The following is a 16,011-nucleotide window of genomic DNA, read 5'->3' as shown; positions in this document are numbered from 1 at the left end:
GGTGGCAAGCATAAACTCTATGCCTTAAAAAAGGAAAGACTGTGCTGGAGAACCCACACAAAAAGACTCCCTCCTTATACTGCAGAAACTCCTCCTTCTAGACCCATCTGAGCCCTCATGGCCCATAGTGCACCTCTCCGGATCTCCTGAGATTCCTGTTCTGAGTAAGGGCCCTGGGTCTCCCTGGAAACCACTGCTACCAGCTCTGTTCCTGCCCTCAGCTTTTCCTCAGAACACCAGCTCTGCCCTCCCGAGTCTAACACAGCCCTTCCCTCTCTTACCTGCCTCCTTCATGGCCAACTCCGAGTCCTTCTTGTCCTTCCTCTTTTCCTGCTGAAGATTCTCCTGATTCTTCCACTCCTGCACCTTTGCTGAATGTTCTTTCTTGAGAAAATAGCCAGCCCCTAAGCTGAGGAGCATCAGCATGGTCAGGCTCACCACAAAAACTGGCATCCAAGGAAAAGAAGCCTGAGGGAAAAAGGGCTCTGCAGCCCGGCCAGAGACACAGTCAGGGCACATTGCAGGCCAGCCCAGCCCAGCAAAATAAGAGACCCTGGTCTCTTCCCTCCAGCCCTGCAGGGAGCAGAAACAGTGCTGACCTGGGATGAAAATCGCCTTCACCTTCTCCTGGTCCAGGATGGGGTTAAAGATGGAGCAGGTCACGTTCCTTACAGAGCTGTCTCTCACCACCAGCGAGGCCTCCACACTAAACAATCCCTCAGCATCTTGAGCATAGGACTCAGAGAAAGCCAGGAACTTCTCTCTACTCGGGCCTTTCCACTGAACCAGGGGCTTCGGAAACCACCCAGAAGCCATGCACACCATGCGGATTCCATCTTCCTCTGGTCCTTCAATGTACACTTGAGGGTCAGATCCCACACCTGCAGGAAGGAAGCTGTGGAGTCAGAGTGGCCACCTTGTCCCAGGTGCAGTTCTGGGATCTTAGAAGTGTGACTCACAGGGACTAAATTCTCTTGCATTCAAGGTTCTGTGAGAAGGTCTGAGTCTTGGTGTGACAATGTAGGATAAACACTGGACTGCTAACACCAAGGTCAGCAGTTCAAACCCACCAGGCACTCCTAGGAAATCCTATACAGGGTTGCTATGAGTCAGAACAGACTCAAGGTCACTCAATAACAACATGGGAAGGTCACCCCCTAGTGATGGTTAGACTGAGTTCTCACCAAATGGAATCTGAGAAAGAGCATAAGGACTCTTTGGGGAGCTCTGAGGCTGGATGTTACTAGGCTCTGGTGGCACACTGGATTAAGCACTGGATTGTTAAATGCAAGGTCAGAAATTCAAACCCACCTTAAAGCTTTTCAGCCTAGGAAATCCTATGGAGCAGTTCTCCTCTGTCCTATACTTCAGACTCAACTCAACGGGACTACTCTTCCTAACCTCAGAAGAGAAAAGACTAAGGCACAACATTTTTTAAAAAAGAAGAAATTTAAGTTTATTTTATTGACATGCAGCTCAGGAAACATAAGTCAATAAACAAAACTCAGACCAGAGAAATAATATAGTATCATTACAAAAACTTTTCAAGGGCATAAGTTTAGCTAGGTCCTAAGATTTTTTTTAAACTAAGCTTTTGGTAAATTTATTCTAGTAAATAGGAAATGTTTGAAGTTAAGAGATTTGTGAATTTTGTTCTATTTTGCTTCAATTACTCACAAACTCTTCTTTTGCAAACTGATCTTACTCTCATTTTCTTGTCACATGTCACAAAGTGAGTGAAAATCTTCACTCAAGGATGATTAAGCCTGTGAGCTCCAGAACCTACCGGCCACCATCTCTTCTTCTAAGGCTTGGTCCCATCACTATCACCTCCTTCCCTCTCCTCCTCTCTGCTCACTCTCACCTCTTACTTCCCATACCATCCTTGCTGTTAATCTCTTCCTCTCCATCTACTTCTTCTCCTAAATACATAAACATGTTCAAATTTTTATAGTCTTCTTCCCCTCTTAGAACAGTAAACTTTATAATCCAAAAACACCTCTATGTTCTCATCTCTCACATACATCTCAGTCCCCAATAGTCTGACTTCTCCTACTATTCACTTGAATCTACTCTTGGAGTTAACAACAATCTCCTTCTTAGAATCTCAGCCCTCACACTGCCGCCCATCTTCCTCATCTTTGTGCATGTGATCTTGCTGACTCCATCTTGGCTTGGTGACCATTCCCTTTTGCTTGGTATGTTACTCTTCAGACCACCCTGCTAAGCCTCTTTCCTGGATTTCTCTCCCTCCCCCTACAATTTAAAAGCAGGAGAAGTACAAGGGTTTGGTCCTTGAATCTCTATTCTCACAGCATGCTTCTCTTTGTTCCCACTGCTTCTCTTTGTAAATCACTCCCAAAATTTCCCTCCTTTATATCCACATCCCCATAGGTTACTTTATGAGGATTTCTGACATGCACTTCAAACTCAAAATTACATAACAGAATTCATAATTTTGCCCTGGTGCGGTGCTGTGGTTAATGCAGTAGGCTGCAAAGTCGGTTTGAACTGCAACGTCTGAGGTTCAAGCTCACCAACCACTCCCAGGAAACCCTATACAGGATCACTATGGTTGGAACCAACTCGATGGCACTTACCCACAACAACAAAGGGTAAATTGAATACAAATATAATCCTGTTTTTCATCCTTCTTTAGAGCCAACTCGCCCTTTGCTGTATCACTTTGTAATGCTCCCATTATGATGCTTCAATAGGCCATGGGACTTGATTTGGCCAGTAAGAAATGAGCAAATGTGACACAAGAAAGTGTTTATAATGTGCCATTGGACCTTCTGCTAAAATTAGCTAAACCTGGCCCAGGTTAGTTGAATACTAAAAATGCTCAAGTTAAATATATGTTTGTTGATATATAGTACTGCGATTTTAGAACTGATTGTTATATAGCATTATTACAGTGATAGGTAATTAATACATCATTATTAATGTTCCCACCACTAATTTCTGTGACCCCCCAATTCCACCTACAAACTCTACTGTCCACAAATGTACTCACTCAGCTAAGTCTACTTTCTAAATCTCTCTTCTGCCTGACCCCTCATTTCCCCCTCCACTGCCTGAGTTCACAGTCATCCTGTCCACCTCATAACTACACTCCATGCATCTAGGTGTCCTCCCTGCCAGAGTGAACATTCCCAGTGCTGCTCTGCTTAACGTTTCCTCAGGTCTGCATCCAAACTCTGTAACACAGAACATTACTTGTGGTTGCTGCTGCTGTTAAGTAGATTCAGAATCACAGAAACTCTGTATAGGGTTTCCAAGGAACAGCTGCTGAGCTGGTCCAGTTGGTCCAGTTGGACTCCATAGAACTCCATAGAACAGGACTCCACAGAACACAGAGCCTTCTCTAATTCAGCATCTACCTTCCTCCCCAAAGCCTCCTATCAAATTCCCCCTGCCCCAGCTCCCCCAACTTATCCCCTCAGAGCCTACCTACACTAAGCACCAAGAGCTAACTGGTTCATTGTTATTAAGCACACTGTGCTCTGTGTGCCCCAAAACCTTTTCAAGTTCAGTTGCCTCAATTTGAGGGTTCTTTGGAAGCTTGCCTAATGAACTCAAGTGACCCCAGTATCTGTGCCCCTCTGCAATCTGCACCAGGAACACCATTTTGTCCAGTACTGACCCTCATTCACTCCCACCAGTCATAAGGCCTCACTGTGAGCCCAGAACACAAGAGTCACACTCCCACCTCAGAGTTTTCACTAGCTCTTCCTTCTGCTTGGAATTCTCATGCCCCATGTATTCATTTTGCTAAATCACTACTTTTGTCAAGGCTTTGCTCAGACACCACATTCTCAGTAAGGCCAGGCCCAGTGCCCATTTCTCAGTCCTCACCCCCATATCCTGATCCCCTATCCCTGTTCTACTTTCCCTTTTGTCCTCAGAACTGTTTACCTTCTAATATCATCTATCACCTATTTATTTATTGTGATTTCTCTGTCTCTACATTTAGAATATGAGCTCTACACAACAAGGATCTCTTTTGGTTCACTGATATGTCCCAGGCACCTACAACAGGCTCTGGCACAGATTGTTGTTGTTGTTAAGTGCCATTGAGTCAGTTCCAGCTCATAGCGACCCTGTATAAGGTTTCTGAGGAGCAGTTGGTGAGTTTGACTAACTGCTCACCTTGCTATTCAAACAACCTTGCAGTCCAGTGCATTATCCACAGCACCACACAGATTAGGAGCTGTCTATCATTTACAGTGAATAAAAGAATGAATGAGACTCCTTTTTTGTATCTATAAAATGAGGAACTGAATTAAAGTATCCCTAAGGGTGATCCCAACTGCAGCCCTCCAGGATTCTGCAATATATAGACAACCAACCTGCCACCTTCACCACCAAAGGGGCATCTTCATAGAAATCTCCATTCCTGAAGAAGCAGGTGTACGGCCCATCATCAGAAACCCGAACCTTGTCGATGCGTACAGCAGCTGCCCCCTGAGTGAGGAAGTCTTTCACCAGTGAAGTCCGCCCTTTGTACTGTAACATCTGCTTCTCCTTCTGCTCCCGCTGGTTCTGATACATGAACACCACTTCTGAGAAGACCGACCGGAACCACCGCAGCTCCATGCTCTCCGCATTCATGGCAGGAGACAGGGAGCAGGGCAGTGTGATAGCCTCACCCAGCACTGCCACAATGGGGTCCTTGGGACCAATCACCAGGAACTTCTCTGTGGATACAGACATGGGAATGAGAAAGCTGGAGAGATGCAAGGTGATGGGAGAGAATACACAGTCAACACCTGGCTCCTAAAGAAATAAGAGATGTTCTGATCACAGCATCATGGACCAGAAATGATGTCAGGTACCTGAGAGTCATGTACCTGAACTGCTGGTCATAGGTCCTTCCATGAAAGACCCTGCATTCCATGGTAGTCAAGTTTAAATGTGCGTTTAAGCCTTTCCGATAGCAGTTGAACATTTTAACCACTGCACCACTACAATTTGTTCAGAATCAACCAGTAAACCAGATCTCTGGAACCCACCCCCAAAGTTTCTGATTCAGTAGGTCTAGGAGAGGCAAGAAATGTGCATTTTTCAGGAGTTCCCAGGGTTTTGGAAAGCCAGTGGTAGAATTCTAGCTTCCTTTGAAGATCAAGCAGTTTTGGGTTCATTGTTTATGGGGTCACTATTAGTGAAAGCCAACCTATGGCAGTTAACAGTGAGAACAAGGAGTTACAGAGATTCATATATGCTGGTCCGGGGACAACACTTTGAGAACCACAGCCCCAGCCTGGCCCCATCTCCAGACAGAACTGGATACTGACCTGAGGCCACCAGAGATCAAGGTCTGAACTCTGATCATTTAGTCAACCCCAGGAAATTTCCCACCCCCACTACTAACATTCATTATGTGTGCCCATATCTATCACTTGCACTGAAATATGAGCACTTAAAACTCAGAGTCAAATGTTATTTCTGCCTTCACTCCTCAGGCTCCCAAGAGCAATGTTCACACCTTGTTAAAGAAAAAAAACTTATCACCCTCATCCTTCTGAAGTGGACAAGCTATACCATGACTCCTCTGCAGACCAGGTCCCTCTAGATTCCCAAGTGTCATCTTTCCTACTCCTAGACTCTTGCCTAACCATTGTTCCCACCTGGAGGGCCACAGCAGACTGGTTTCCCCTGTTTGCCCTCATCCCACCTGTCTATTTCCTACAAGGCAGCCAAAGTGATCCTTTTACTGTGTAAGCCAAACCTGTCAGGGTCCCACTCTGCTCAAAGTCCTGGAATAGCTCCCCGTTTCCTTCCAGTGACCCAGAGATCCTATAGAAATGGTAACTAGGACAATTCTAGCCTTGGTTCCAACTTCCCTACCCTTCACTGTCTCTGCTCCAACCAACACTCACTTCTTTGACCTCACTAGGGATATTGTCAGCCTTGCACTGGCTGACAGTTCCTGCAAAAACAGGGACTTTCTCCAGAGATTCTCATGCCCACTTCCCTTCTCCCCCAACTCTTAGTTGACCACCCTACTGAGTACTGCAGCCTGCACACACCCCACTTCCCCTCTACCCACCAATACAGTTCACACTTTCTATACTTTATTGTCCATCACACTAATCTCCTCTAACAGACGATATTTTTCTAAGTTTATTGCATCTAATATTCACAGACTCCTGCTAGAATGTTAATTAGTTAGTTAAGTGTTACTGACTTGGTTCCGTGGGTTTGAACAACAGTTAGCAGTCCAGTGTCACACCAGGAATCTTGCTACAATGTTGTTATCTTCTTAAATGCCGTTCAGTTGGTTCTGACTCCTAACGACCCTATGTTCAACAGAGTGAAACACTGCCTGGTCCTGCCACATCCTCACAACTGCTGCCAGGCCTGAGTTCATTATTGTTACCACTTGCCAATCCATCTCAGAGTCAGGAGGCCCCCTATCCTTTGCTGTCCCTCACACTTTAGTAAGCCTGATGTCCTTCTCCAAGGACTGGTCCCTCCTGATAATATGTTCAAAGTATGAGAAACAAAGTCTGGCCATCCTGGCTTCCAAGAAGCATTCTGGTTGCACCTCTTCCAACACAGATTGGTTTGTTCTTTTGGCAGTCCATGGTCCTTTTAATATTCTCCTCCAACACCATAACTCAAAAGAATCAGTTCTTCAGCTGTCTTCTTTATTCACTATCCAAATACGAGGTAATTGAAAATACCATGGCTTGCGTCAGGCACACCTTAGTCCTCAAACTGACAATTTTGCTCTTCAACATTTTAAAGAGATCTTGTGCAACAGATTTGCCTAATGCAATACATCATTTGATTTCTTGACTGCTGCTTCCATGAGTGTTGATGGTTGATCCAAGAAGGATGAAGTCCTTGACAACTTCAATCTTCTCTCAGTTCATCATGATGTTATTTATTGCTCCCGTGGTGAGGATTTTTGTTTTCTTTACATTGAGGTGCAACCCATACTGAAGGCTCTGGGCTATGATCTTCATCAGTAAGTATTTTAAGTCCTCCTCATTTTCAGCAGGCGAGGTTGTATCATCTGCATATCGCAAGTTGTTAATGAGTCTGCCTCCAATTCTAATGTCACGTTCTTCTTCATATAATCCAACATCTCAGATTATTTGTTTAGCATACAGATTGAATAAGTATGGTAAAAGAATACAATCTTAGTGCACACATTTCCTTATTTTGAACCATTCAGTGTCCCCTTGTTCTATTCAAAGGACTGCCTCCTGGGCTATGTACAGGTTCCTCAGAAGTACCATTAAATGCTCCACAATACTCATTCTCCACAGTGTTGTCCATAGCTTGTCATGACCCACACAGTCAAAGGCCTTGGTGTAGTCAATAAAGCACTGGTAAACATCTTTCTGGTAGTCTCTGTTTTCAACCAATACCCATCTGATGATATCTCTCATTCCACACCCTCTCTTGAATCATATTGAACCTCTGGCAATTCCCTGTGAATGTACTCTAACAGCCATTTTTTAATTATCTTCAGCAAAAAATTTGCTTGCGTGTGATATTAATGATATTGTCTGATAATTTCCACAATCCAGTCGGTCACCTCTCTTTTGAATGGACACAAGTATGGATCTCTTCCAATCAGTAGGTCAGGCAGCTGTCTTCCAAATTTCTTGGCATAGATAAGTCCCATGCTGCATCACTTTGTTGAGAGACTTGTATTCCATCAATTCCCAGAGCCTCATTCTTTGCCAATGCCTTCAGTGTACTTGGGCTTCTTTCTTCAGTGTCATTGATTCTTGTTATATGCTATCTCATGAAATGGTTGAGCCATCTTCTTTTGATGCTTTATGCTTCATTCAATATTTTGCCCAAAGAATTCTTTAGTATTTCAAGTTGAGGCTTTAATTTTTCCTCAGTTCTTTCAGCTTGAGAAATGCTGTGCTTGCTCTTCCTTTTTGATTTTCTAACTCTACATCTCTGCACATTTCATTATAATATTTGACTTTGCCTCCTCAAGCTTACCTTTGAAATATTCGGTTCAGCTCTTTTACCTCCTCATTTCTTGCACTTCCTTTAGCATCTCTATGCTGGAAAACAAGTTTCAGAGTCTCTTCTGACATCCAATTTGGTCTTTTTCTTTTCTCTTCTATTCTTAAAGACATTTGCTTTTTTTCCTCTATGACGTTTTAGATGTCATCCTACAACTCAGTGATTTTATGTTATTAATGTTTAATGCACCAAATCTGTTCTTGAGATGATCTTAAAATTCAGGTGAGACATTTTCAAGGTCATATTTTGGCTCTCATGGACTTGTTTTAATTTTCTTCACCTTCAACATGAATTTCTCTATGAACAGTTGATGATCTAGTCTCTTCCACAGGCTGCCCTTGGCCTTGTTTTGGCTGATGATACGGAGCTTTACCACCATGTCTTTCCACAGATGGAGGCAGTTTGAGTTCTGTGAGCTCCATCTGGTGAAGTCCATGTATATGATCATCTTTCATGTTGTTTAAAAAAGTATTTTAGTGAAGAAGTCATTGATACTGAAAAAATCTATCATGTGATCTGCATCATCATTTCTATCAGCAAAGCCATCTTTTCCAACTACTAATCCTTCTTCTTGTTTCCAACCTTTGTAGTCCAATCACCAATAATTATCAGTACATATTGATTGCATGTTTGATCAATTTAAGACTGAAGTGTCTGAATTCTTCAATTCAACATCACTGGCTTTAATGGTTGGTCTGAAATTTTGAATAATACTGGTATTAATTGGTCTTCCTTGTAGGCACATGTATATTATCTTATCACAGCATTATACTTCAATATAGATCTTGAAATGTTCTTTTTGATGATGAATGTAACTCCATTCCTCTTCAATATGCCATTCTCAGCATAGTAAACCAGATGATTATCAGATTCAAAGTGGCCAATACGAGTCCATTTCAGCACACAAATGCTTAGTATGTCGATGTTTATGAGTTCCATTTCACTTTTGACAACTTCTAATTTTCCTGGATTCATACTTCACACATTCTGTATTCCAATTATTAATGGATGTTTACAGTTGTCCCTTCTCATCTCGCTAACATTTGCTAAAATGTCAACTTTATGAAAACAGTGACTCAATGTTTGTGCTATTCACAGAGCAACACCTAATACCCACGCACTACAATCAAGTTGATTTACAGATCATAGCAACGCTGCATAGGGTTTCCAATGCTATAAATTTTGTAGGAAACAGAAAGCCTCATCTTTCTACTAAGAAGCAGCTGGTGAGTTTGAACTTCTGCCCTTGTTGTTAGCAATCCACTGCTTATTGCACAGCACCACCAGGACATTTAACACATATTCCCTAACAATCAAATCCATGGCCATTGAGGGGATTCTGACCCGCTGTGACCCTATATAGGATTTCTGAAACTTTACCAAAGCAGACAACCTCATCTTTCTCCTCAGGAGCTATTCGCAGGTCAAAACTGACCACTTTTTGGTTAGCATCCCAGAACTTAACCCACAGTACCACCAGGGACCCTTAATACTTGGTAGAACATGTCTGTAACACTTGGGGAATAAGGCAGACTTATGCATGCATGCATTATTACATAAGACATTAAAATTGAGAAATGAAAAATACAGAGGGAAAGATGTTTTAAAATATTGTGTAGATAGTTGGGACAAAGTTTCAAATATCTAAAAGGTTCAAGTTGGAGTCATGGTGGTGCCGTGCGATCAACAATGGGCAGCTGATTGCAAGGTTGGTGGTTCAAACACATCAGCTACTCCATGGGAGGAAAATGAGACTGTATGTTCCGTAAATATTTACAGTCACACTAACCCAAAGGAACAGTTCTGCTGTGTCTTGTAGAGTCAGGAGGAGTCTGAACCCTCTCAATGGCAATGGGTTTAATTTTGGAAACATTAAAGAAGTCATCGTGAGGCAGTTATTAAAAATTTTTACACTTACTTTATGGTATAGTTTTTATATTTTTATTTTTTAACTACACATAGTGGTGGTGGTAATCATACTTTCTAGGGTAGGACCACAAGAATCTCCACCTGTCTGGATGGAGAGACCCAGAAGAGCACCTATGCCTCCCATACACTAGAGGGAGACACAGAGACAGGGTAGGGAGGACTCACCTGCAAACCCCCTCATGGGCAGCTGGAAGAGGAGCAGCAGGGAGGTTAGGTGGCAGACCAAAGAGCAGCTGGAGCCACCCTCCATGTCTCAGGTCTAGGAGAGAGGGAAGGAGTCAGTAGAAACCACCAGACAGAAGGCAGCACCCCATCCCTCACACCCACAGCTCAGCCTCAGCCTATTGCACAGCATGCGGCCAGGGTGGTGAGCTCCATACAACCCTGATTCTGAGAAAGAGCTAAGTCTGGGCCCTCCCAGCTGTTCTGAGGAGACACTGTGGTGTCAGACAACCATTAGGAGGAAACCACTCCTTCCTTTCCCACCCCACTAACATGCATACGGCAGGCTCACTGCACAAATGCAGGCCTTCCCTCCTCAGCACCTGTGCCTCTGAGGGAGACCTCCTCTCCATCTCCATGACTCCCTCAGGCCCTCCTTTACCCCAGCTCAGAAGACACCTACAGCAGCCTTCGGCCACATGAACATGAGCCCCTGCAGCTCTGTATTCTGCCCTCCCTGTCACCAAGGAGTCACCTAAGAGATAGCAGAGATAGATGACATCCTCAGGCAGACTGTGACTCCCACCACAGACACCTTGACCTGTTCAGGGTGGGGCTTTAGTTCACCTACATCTCAACACCACACAGGCATTCCTAGTTCTAACCCATGCCCAGTCAGTTCCCCATCAACTGCCGAGTCAGTTCTGATCAATGGCACCCTGAGAGAAGGAGTACAACTGCTCTTAGGGTTTCAAAAATTAACTCTGAATAGGAGCAGACAGCCTTCTAGTTAGCGGTCCAACACGTAACCCACTGCAATACCAGAGCTAATTTCATTAATGTTTGGAAAAGACAAATATATGATACTTGAAAACACCTTTCACTTAATTTTATTTCATTTTCAATGTCCTACACAAACACACACGCACCTGCATTAATTCACTAGCCTTGCAAGTGGGACCCACTGCAAGTCTCCAGATCTGACAGTTAATCCTTGCCCACTCTGTCTTTGCAGCAAGACTTATGGCTAAGAGGGAAAGAACCCTGGATGAGGACAGAGCAGTAAAGAAGGGAAAATAAACTCTGGTGAGAAAAAAAAGACCCCAAACCACAGCATATGGTCAGGAAAGCATAGATACTGGGGGTCAAATTCTAGGCCCTCCATCAGGCTCCACCACTCACTCTGTGACCACTTTATGCAAGTGACTTGACCTTCTCTGCCATGGTTTCTTCATCTAAACAATGGGGAGAGTAAAAGAACTTCACTCGATACTGTTATGAGCTGTAATGAAATTACAAGTAATGAGAACAGGACTGGATCATGGTAAGTGCTACATAAACATTAAAATGATTGAATAAATGAGAAAAACACTCTGGGGTTCTCTTCAGTCGTCTTATAGAGAGACGATGTGGCCCAGAACACACACACATATATTCTCAACCCCCTTCTCACACTGGCTTTTCCCTGGATCCTCCCCAAGGCCCACAAAGATGTCTCCACAGACAACTCACCTATTCCTTCGGGCTCCAGATTGGAAGGCTATGGATTTCTGATGAATCTCTAAACTCAGCAGTTTGAGAAGACTCCGGGTCACAGGGGCCCCAACAGACCCCAAACCTTCCCTCAGAGTTTACACCTGCAGTTAGCTGCTCCCACATTCTGAGTGAGACACTGTAGGCTCAGGGTCCCCCATCTCTCTCTGAGAGGCAGGTGGTTACAAGGAGAGTTAGGAAAGGATCAGCCCAGGTTACAGAGATATCTGCAGGGACCCCAGAAATGAGCCCCACAGAAGCTCCTAGCCAGAAGTGTACCCGCTTTCCAGTTCTTCCGCCATCTGAAAGTGCAACCTTGCAAAAGGCAGCCCAGGGAGACTCTGTCCTGCCCTCTGGATATTGCTCTCTGTTGATAAAAAGAAAGTAGGGTGATAAGGATATCCTGCTGTGGCACTATAGTATAAGCACTTGACTACTAACCAAAAGGTTTGTGGTTCAAACCCACTAGCCACTCTTTGGAAATACAGGAGTTGCTATGAATCAAAACTGACTCAATGGCACACAATAACCACAACACAATGATCAGAGAAAAATACAAAAGAGGCCACACAAAGATGCAGATTAGGAAATATTTGCTTAGCACATACTATGTGCCAGCTTGCTTCTACCTTAGTGAAGTAGGGATTGAGTGTGGGCAAGTAAAGATTAATGCCCAGTTCTATGCATAATTCAGACTTCTGGTGTGGTGCTGTGGATCAGCACTGGACTACAAACCACAAGGTCAGCCGTCCAAGCCCTCCAGCTGCTCCTTGGAAACCCTATACAGGGTCACTATGGGTCAGAACCAACTCAGCAGCACTTAACAACAACAACAATACATATGGCAGGTGTCTCTGGGTAGCAAAAATGACTAAGTGTTTGACTATTAAGGGAAAGACTTGTAGTTCAAACCTACACAGAAGACCCTTGATAGACTATCCTAGCATGCTGTTTCTTAAGATAGGTCCTAAAAACACTATGGTTCAGTGGCGAGCAAGATGGCAGACTGGGTAGAAAGGCCATAGAGACCCTCTACAAGAAAGATGTGGAAAACCAAAAGAAACAGAGGCAGATGATAGTCCTGGAACTGTGAGTTTCAGAAGAAGGGATACAGAAGTAGATAGAATTCTTACTAGGAGAGGAAACTAAACAAACACAGCAAAAAAACAGAGCTCATCCTGTCAGTGGCCGAAGAACAAGATCTGTTCAAACAGGAATACTTGGTAACTCTGGATGAAATTGAAGAAGTAGAAGAGGTACCTCTAAATGAGTCAACATATGTAACATTTGCAACTTTGCTATCTTGAGCTTTCATGGGTGACTTTGAAGGCAAGAGGGCAGTGGGTGGCACAGAGACTTGCTGCTTATTGGTGGAGAGAAAGGATCATATTTTTTCCTTCTTGTACCCTACATTACCCTGCTGACCAGAAGTGTGACCAACATCCACCTACATACACTGCTAGGGAAGTTCCTGCTATCTGGGCTGTTCAAGTCACATCAAAGTGTGTGGGTACCTAGCAGCACCAGCCCCAGAAACTGGAATCAAATGGGGCCTTTTCCAGAGCTGTAGAGCTGGTCCCAGTCAGCCCTGGACTAAGGGGACCTCTCACCCTCAACTCCTCTCTACTTTGGGGTATGCAAGAACTACTTTTGGGTTGGGTGCCCAGAACAGAACTCCATCGAGAGTTAAGTATTACCATCTCATCTCTTATTCATCCACTACATGAAGACCTTGATTGTCATGAGACCCCAGAATTTCTTCCTCTCTGGATCTGACACCTAACCTGCTATTTTATCACTTTCATTGTTTTTGTTTGTATATTCATTCTCCCTCATCTTTCTCTCTTGTGCTACCTACACATTCTATTGCACCTTTCTTTTTTCTTCTTTTTGTTTTGCTTTTTTCCCCCTAGCCTCTACTGCTTCCTTCTTTCTGACTTTTTTTAAATGCTTGTTTTTTGTTGTTTTTTTCTCATTATTAAATCATTTCTTGTTTTTTTGTTGTTGTTGTTGTTTTAATACTCTCTTTTCTCTTTCCCATTTATTCATTCCTTTTCTTAATTGTATTTAGGTCTTTTTCTTTTTTTTATTATTTTATTTCCTATCTTTGTTTTTCTATCCTTTATCTAATTACTGACAGGACACACAAACCGTATCCATAAATACCAGTGACTACCATACCAACAAGAAGTTGTGGTAGCATAGTGGTTACAAGTTGGACTGCTAACCTCAAGGTCAGCAGTTCAAAAATACAGGCCATTCCAAGGGAGGAATATGAAGCTCTCTGCTCCTGTAAATATTTACAGCCTCAGAAACCCTATACAGGGTCACTATGAGTCAGAACAGACTCCATGGCACACTACGACCACCACCATACCAATTGCTATACACAGTATCAATGACAACAACCAATAGCAGCTAAAGTCATCCTGCATTGAACTCCACAAACAGTGAACAGATAACAGTTCACAAGCTCACCTCCTGATCATACCCAACAGGAAGCAGTTTGATCAGTGCCTAAGAATACACCAACATGCAATTATCAACTTAATACAAATATAACACCATCACAATGTCTTGAAAGGAGCAGACCATTTCAATTCACATGAAGAAATAAGGCAAAGTGGGTCAAACCAGTGACCAAGAGGCAGAGATAGAAAGCATTTTGATGGGAAAAAAAGCCTAGGAACCACCTGAAAATGAATGATACTTAGGAGCCTCCAAATGATTGACAGAAAGGTCAAGTAAAACAAGGAAGAATTCAGGAAAGCACTACAAGAATAATCAAACAAATCAGATAAATGATTGGAGACAATACAAAACCTACAAACAGAAATCCAAGAGATTAATACTAAGATACCAAAAATGGATTATTACATTAAAAGGGCACAGAACTAAATTTAAAACAATGGGAGCCATAAACAGTGAGCTTAAAGATAAATCTCTCAATATTAGTAAGTTAGAACAATCAGAAAAAATACATTGAAAATCTGAAGAAAATTTAAAATTCATGTGGAATAACATGATGAGGAATAACTTACTATTGATTGGAATTCTAGACAAGAAGAGATCATGAAAATCACAAAAAAAGTTAGTTGAAAGCTGCTGGAAGAAAACTTCCCAAGCATCACGAAAGATGAGAAAATAAGCATTCAAGAAGCTGAACAAACACTAAGCAGGATAGACCACAAAAGAAAATCACCAAGTTATATCATAATCAAACTCTACAAAATCAAAGACATGGAAAGAATCCTAAAAGAAGCTCAGGAAAAATGAAAAGTTGTCTACAAGGGTGAACCAATAAGACTAAGCTTTGATTTCTCAGTAGAAACTATGCAAGCAGGAAGGCAAAGCATTGTCAAACAACAATAATATACACAACAAAATCATCCCTCAACTGACAGTGAAACTAGAGCATCTCTTGATAAATAGAAATTGAAGGGATTTATAAAATCCAAGCCAACTTTTAAAAAAAAAAAAATTTTAATGGACTGAGAACCAACAACAGCAAACAACTGGAGACTGACTTACACGACAACACCACACAGAATTCAATCCTGATATGCAAATACCCAGAGTAAAACAGAACTATAAGACTAAAAATAGGGAACCAGAGATACTAATTTAAAATGAAGACAATAACAAAGCAACAAGAGGGGAAGGTAAAGTTACAAAACTTCTGAATAATAAGGAAGTCAAGTTAATTTCAAGATAAAACAGAGTGTTTTAAACTGGAAAAGATCCTAACAAATTATAGGTTAGTGGTGTTATTAAGTGCCTTCAAGTTAGTTCAGACTCACAGCAACCCTGTATAAGTTTCCAAGGAGCAGCTGATGAGTTTGTGTTTGTGACCTAGTGGTTCAACTCGACCTTGTGGTCCAGTGCTTTATCCCACAATGCCTCACCAGGACTCCAAATTTTAGGGTAAACTTGAAGAAAATTAACACACTTCACATCAAACAAAGAAAAGGGAAAACCATGAAGATTTTATAAACATTAAAACAGCAATAAAGAAATTGACAAGAAAATGCACAAACAAAATGAACTCAGCACAGAAAAATATGTGGAACAAAGAAACAGCACTATTCACATTGTATTACTTTTCACAACACTAAAAAGATGGTGGTGGTGGTGATGGTTATGTGCCGAGGAGTCGGTTCCGTCTCATAGCGACCCTGTTTCCGAGGCTGTAAATCTTTACGGGAGCAGAAAGTCACATCTTTCTCCCATAGAATAGCCGGTAGTTTCAAACTGCTGACCTTGCTATTTGCGGCCTCATTCATAAACACTATGCTACCAAAGCTCATTAAAAATATGGGCACATAGCGAGAGGACAGCCACTTCTCCCTCTTTGGAGCAACCCTGCCTGAGGGAGCCAGCATTCAC

General features: G+C 42.6%; 1 protein-coding gene across 1 annotated transcript in view; it reads right to left on the bottom strand.

Annotated features, from left to right (window-relative positions):
• LOC102835320 (butyrophilin subfamily 1 member A1-like) overlaps window positions 1–4,716 on the bottom strand; it is a 28,516-nt gene extending 23,800 nt beyond the window's left edge. Inside the window, exons 1-3 of the mRNA XM_006877616.1 lie at window positions 4,353–4,716; window positions 600–881; window positions 286–485 (exon numbers count right to left, since the gene is read on the bottom strand). Coding sequence (XP_006877678.1) covers window positions 286–485; window positions 600–881; window positions 4,353–4,716 — 846 coding nt within the window. The remainder of the gene's footprint in view (window positions 1–285; window positions 486–599; window positions 882–4,352) is intronic.
• Between the last annotated feature and the right edge of the window lie 11,295 nt (window positions 4,717–16,011).

The sequence above is a fragment of the Chrysochloris asiatica genome, unplaced genomic scaffold (assembly GCF_000296735.1).
Source record: "Chrysochloris asiatica unplaced genomic scaffold, ChrAsi1.0 scaffold00536, whole genome shotgun sequence".
Lineage (NCBI taxonomy): Eukaryota > Metazoa > Chordata > Mammalia > Afrosoricida > Chrysochloridae > Chrysochloris > Chrysochloris asiatica.
The sequence above is the reverse complement of the archived record's forward strand: the minus strand, read 5'-3'. Positions and strand labels throughout refer to the sequence as shown.